At 43.8% G+C, this 6,000-nt stretch overlaps 1 protein-coding gene across 1 annotated transcript in view; it reads left to right on the top strand.

Annotated features, from left to right (window-relative positions):
• The first annotated feature begins 706 nt into the window (after positions 1–706).
• ENTPD3 (ectonucleoside triphosphate diphosphohydrolase 3) overlaps positions 707–6,000 on the top strand; it is a 36,352-nt gene continuing 31,058 nt past the window's right edge. Inside the window, 2 exon segments of the mRNA XM_058801006.1 lie at positions 707–719; positions 3,071–3,184. Of these exon segments, the coding sequence (XP_058656989.1) occupies positions 707–719; positions 3,071–3,184 (127 nt within the window).

Raw genomic sequence — 6,000 nt, 5'->3', positions numbered from 1 at the left:
ATTCACAGGGTTTGCAGAGTGCAGGGATATACAGAAGTCATGTCCTGCCGAGGCACAGAATGTCTCAATGACAGACAGAAGGAGAATAACAATATTTTCTTCCAAGGCACATGTGGCCCTGAGCATCTCTAGGGATGTGCATTTGGTAGCTGATTAGAAACAGACTTATCTTATTGCTGCCTGCATAGAAAGCCCTGATTTTTTTTTAAGAGGATAAAAAAGAGAAAAACATGCTTTCAGCAAGCTAGGACAGATCCCCATTCCTTCCTTTCCACTCACAGGAGCATTATAAGTGGGCAGGGAGGCTGGTGCAGTGGGTGTGTTGCAAAAGCAGTTGTGAATTGGCACTACTTGAATGACAAGGGGCGTTGGAAAATAATGAGTTACAGGACTAATTGCAGCCAGCAGTTGTCATTGATCTAGTTAATCATGACTGCTTTATACCAAGTGCTCCTCTGTCATTTTCACTCTACCAAGCCCTCAAAAAAAAGTAATAAAAAATTATTATCGCCTGGCTAGTGCGAGGCCGATGTGACCACCAGGTGCCACTCTCGCTCCACGGGGAATACGAGGAGACTGAAGGCTGGGCACCGTCGGCAGGAAAAGCCAAATCGGGCATCCATCTCTCCTTGTGTCCGTCTCTGCATTTTCCTACCGGCTGTACATAGCCGGGACAGCAGCTTCTCCCCATCCTCCAGTGAGGAGGATGGTGGAAAACCGTGAGTACCACTAAACCTGGTCTACATTTGTTTGCGAGCGGTGCTTTTGCACAGGGAGGCAGGGATGTAGATGGAAAGCTGAAAAGCTGCTGCTTGAGAAGGCTGCAGCCTGTTTGACCATCTCCTCATTTTTCCTTTACATGGGAGAAGCTGGTGCTTCCTCAGCCCACATCCTGATGAACACCCTCTTATTTAGCCTTGAACAAAGATTTTTGTAGTTGCTTGGAGTGCAAGAGCTGCCCCTTCAGTTTTGGCTGTGGATTTCAAGCCTGAGGTTTCCACCATGTAGACTTCCTGGTTTTGCTCATCTTGTGGGCACAATTTTCTATGTCCTAGGGAACAGGGTCCTGGCATTTCCTGGTCCTCATGTTCACTCCTGAATGAAATCTACCCCTCCTAGAGCCACAGCCACTGCCAGTCTCTTGGGCCCCAAGTACACTGGTTTTCATGGAGAGAAGCAGATTTTCCTACCTGCCTGCCACCATGAGAGTTGTCCCAAAGGCTAACTGGTGTTACCTGTGCTTCAGGGGACAGCCTTTGATGGAGTGCCATAAGCAACAACATTTTTGAAGACAAAGGGGGTAGGAAAGCACAGTTTGCACTTTTACTCTTGATTTTTCTGTTTTGGTGATCAGGGCAGATGTTTGAGGGCAGCAGTGTTTGAGAAGCAAAGGACTTGTAGAGCTCTTAGGGTCAGATGGGTGCCAAGTGTACTTCTGTAAGTAAGTAACCCCAGTTCACTTCAATAAGTTCTGTTTTGCCTTCTGCTTGTCTTGCTTCTATCTTTCTGCAGGTCTCCATTCTGTCCTGCCCTTAAATGACTCATTAGACTTGTTTTCTGAGGTAGCCTGTAACATCCCAATTCACTTCCCTAATCAGATCTCTTTCCATTTGAGTTCCCCATGGGCTAAACAAGCCTGACATTGCCCTTCTTGTCTACTGGTTTATCCTTTATGTGTTTACCTTTTCTCTTCCTAGTTCATGAATAAAGATGTTAAATACAAGGTCACTGGGGGCTGCTGATTTCCAAACCCAGGAGCTAGTGATATTTCAAGATCAATTCCATTATGTGATTATGTTTCTCTTACTGAGTTTTCTCAGGGAAATCATTTGTCACAGAACAGCAGGCTCCAGCTTCCTGTAAACCTCTTAAATCAATCCCATCATATCACAGAAACCTTATTTTAATATATTCCATTGTAATTGTTTAATTGTTTACTTGAAGGAGCCTTCCTGGTGTATTTAGTAGCAATCAGGTTTTTAAAATAGATTACTATTTTTAAACAAAAGAGCTAAAAATGCAACCCCCCATCAGCAAAGAAACATCTAAACAAATCCTGGTTTTCTGGAAAAATGATGAACTGAAAAATCTGTGGAAAACTGTCAGTCTCATTTTGATGCTGGCCAGCTCCTTGGGGTCCTTCAGGTAGTGGGTGAGGTACCTCATTTAGGGTTAATAGGAGTTTACAATATGTTACAGGGTGAAAACTGGGGAATGCCATGCCCTTATTTGAATCTAGGGTGGTTATCCCCATGGAGACTTTTGTGAGCATATTTTCATGTTCTTGTTCTGATGTGCTCCCTGGAGAAAACTGGATCAAACTGATCTGCAGAAGCCTTAAAAAATATTTTAATCTGCTGTCTTACATTTTACATGTGTGTCCTGCAGAACCTATGCTTCGGTTAGGACAGGGTGATGTGTTTGTTGAGCTCAAAGTGGTATTTTGTAGGGAAAAAAAGAATCACAGCCTCAAGAAATCTAAGTCATTAGCTTGAGATCCTGCATCATATCTGATGTGAAGGGTTTATGTCAGGGTGGGAAAAAGGCGAGTATGCTGTGTCCTTTTCAACAAAGTCCAACTGCAGCTGTTTGTGCAAGGAGGAGAAGTTGCTGCTATTTCTAAAATAGTGTTTTTTGTTGGGCTTGGAGGCCACTGTTATCTGCACACCTGTGCCAGTGATAAGGACTCTATCCTGGCTGTGGCAGTTTTTGGTTAGCTGGAACATTCCACTCTAGAGTGAACACTTTCTTTTTAGTATCTAGCATCAAAACCCTTCTACAGGCCAGCCTACTGGTGTGTTTCAGTGTGGAGAACACACATCTATTGATTTGTCTGCACCTGCAGACAGACCTACCTGTTCTGCAGAACAAGTTCTTCCTGCAGGGATAAACACGCCAGGGAGTTTAAAATGCAAAGCTATTGCTCGAATAATCACAATGGCTGATCAAAATTTGCAGTTTGTTTTCCCCTCTCACCTCTGTTCCCAAGAGAAGTGTGCTTGTGCAAGCAAGAAAGCAAATACCTCTGACTGTTTTCTGCATGCCTAGTCCAGCTTGCCTCTTTGGAAAGGCTCTTTGCCCATTCTGAATCAGGAATCATCTATGGAATTAGCCCTGGATCTCCTGCTCCATCAGAGGCTTCTGATCTCATCTTCCACTCCTGCTCCCTCCTTTAACAAGCTGGGTGAGCCCAGTATGTGCCATCAGAGTGTTGGTTTTTCACACGAGGTCCCTGAGTGTGGTGAAGGAAAGGCAGTAATGGAAAGAACTGCTCATGCCTCAGAGTTGGGGAAATGCAGTGTGCCAGCACTGGAAAGACACAGCCTAGGCATTCTTTCTCGTTCTTGTGTCATATGAAGGCAATACAGGGTTGTCAAAACTATTCAGGCAAAAACCTAGCTGTGATTACATAATGGGGAAAAACCCCAGTGACTGTAACTCCTGAAGGACAAACCAGCACTGCGTGTAAAACAAAACAAAGCAAATAAACAAACAACCAAATAAAAACGAAACTCAAGCAAAAAACCAAACAAAAACTAACCCAAAACCAACCAAACAAAAAAACCCCAAAACAAAAAACCCTCAAAAAGCCCAGTGCATTTAAATGACCAGCTGTGCATCCAGTGATGCCTTGGTCTATAGGGTTGAATGGCTCTCTTAAAGCAGAGCTTTCCCTCATCTATTCTGAATTAACTGCAGCCATTGTTCTTTTCTCTCTTGAGGGCTATACCTATTCCTAGAGCTAATTCAAATTAGCTGTCCCAGTTAATTAAAGCATCTTAATTAATGGAAAAATACAGAGTCTTTATCAGTCTGGAACACAGCCTAAGATACTACAGCTGAGCAGAAGAGAGACATTTTCTTTTATGCTTTAAATAGCTTGCCAATATGAAAATGTGGTTATAACCAAACTCTTGTGAGGATGAAGTTGTTTTCCCACAACTATAACCCAAATGTGGATTGTTACTCCATTTCCACTCAAACTCCCACTGAAGGCAGGGTGGTGTTGCCCGAGGAAGGGTTGGTTTTGTGTGGGATGACTTGCAGAGGAAATGCAAGCAAAGATACAAGCAGGAGAGAATGTGAAAACACTCTTACTCACTTCCCTGTGAGAGGGGACAGGAGGTGACGACTGGAAGTGGCTGGTGTTCTTCCCCTCTGCCCTCCCAGGCCTGTGGTCATCAGCTGGGCCAAAGATGGCAAGGAGGAGGACAGGGACGAGCCATGGTCCTCCTTGCTCAGCCACCTTGCTCCAGGCACAGGGTGTGACAGCCAGTGGAGCCATCCAAACAGCCCCAGATGAGCCCTGCAGCTGCACGGGCCAGGCAGCCAAGGGCACAGGCTGACCTTCCACCAGGACACGCACAGTTGCCTCCTCATGGAGACAATACTCTTCTTTTGCTGTTTCCAGATTCACCAACTGAACAGGAGAATTTTATTTGGTCACTAACTTCCTTCTCTTCAGGTTTTCTGGGAGTTTTTCCATTCCTGAGTAGTGCTTGTGGCTTCTCTGTTGCTCAGGGTCATCTGGCTCCCAGCAGAAATGGGTCTGAGCAGCAAAGGATGCAAGTGTTGGAGCCCCCAGGAATTCCCTCTGAAAAGCAGCTGCAAAAAAGAGAAGCATTTTATAAGCACTCACCAGTATGACAAAGCAATAGTACCATTTTTAGAGGACACATTAAAATAAGCAAGGTAATTACTATGCAGTTTAATTAGCTCAGAATTAAATCACCCTTACAATTGAGAAAAAAGACCAGAGTCTTTCTGTTTCTAAATTAGGCAGTACAAAATTTCTCAGTGCCTATCCTGGAACATCAGGTAGGTAAATCTATGTACCTTTTATCTCTCAAGCATGTGACACAATCATCTCTTTTATTCCCCATTCCAGCAGTGATTCCAGTGATCCACTGGATCCTTTAAAACAATCTGCAGTAAACAAGAGTGATTGTGAAGCCCCCTAAGTTGCAGTTTGTGCAATACTTTTTCCAACACTTAATTTTTTCTGCCACCACAGATAAAAATGTACTTAGCTGATCAGGACAGAAGAATCCCATTTTTATTCCTGCAATGTTTGCAGGAGAATGCCCCATCCATTCTGGTTTAGAGAGGAAGAGGGATGAGAAGCATCCCCCTTGTGAACACTTTGCTGTTCAAAGGCCATGTAAGATGAATAGTTTTTGGTCTGTTACATCAACAAAGCAGATAATTTCTTCCATTCTTCTTCAAGCTGTTGTGAGCTTCTTTATGCTTGGCTCAGACCAGATCCCTCTCTTCCAGTTTGCCTTCATTTTTCTTTCCTGTACTGGCTTTTGCTGAGTCTGGGAAACTGTCTGACAGTCAGCTGGTTCCCCTCTCAGGTGCATTAGGAAAAGAGAGGGAGGGTTTTTCCAAATAGATAAACACACTGTGTTTTGTGGTATGGGATGCAAGGAAGGTAGAAACACAACTGCAGTAGGGTGTTGTAGGTCCAGCTACCCTTATGGATAGCTGGGCAAGAGGAGCGCATTGAATGAACCCCAGGGACATGAGAATAGAGGTAAGTTGGAATGCAGATCTGCAGAGTGTAACAGAGGTAGCTGGAGCTGCTCTGAATTTAAAAAATCCAGCTGATGAGGGTCATTAATGGAAGGACCAGAAAGTTTTAAGTAGAAGCAAAGTGGACTTTAGCAAAATGTTAAGAAGAATGAGTATAATGAAGCATGAAATCAAGCCAAAGATGATTCAACCCAAGAGAGCTGTGTGCAATACTCAGCTTGTCAGTGTCTGCTTCTTGGTATTGGCTATCATTTAAGGTGTCTGTAGCTGTACTGTTAATGTGTCAATATGCCCAGCCACTACAATGAAGATTTATGTGCCATGCATGGAATCAAGCACACCACTGTCCTGGGAGCCCTACTCCAAAAACCCAGGTGAGGATACCCAATGCACACAGGAATATATACATATATATGTCTGTGAAGAATAGACACACATATATATAATATTTAAATGTGTGTGTGT

This window comes from Ammospiza caudacuta, chromosome 1 (genome assembly GCF_027887145.1).
Source record: "Ammospiza caudacuta isolate bAmmCau1 chromosome 1, bAmmCau1.pri, whole genome shotgun sequence".
Classification (NCBI taxonomy): domain Eukaryota; kingdom Metazoa; phylum Chordata; class Aves; order Passeriformes; family Passerellidae; genus Ammospiza; species Ammospiza caudacuta.
This window is presented reverse-complemented; position numbering and strand designations above follow the sequence as displayed.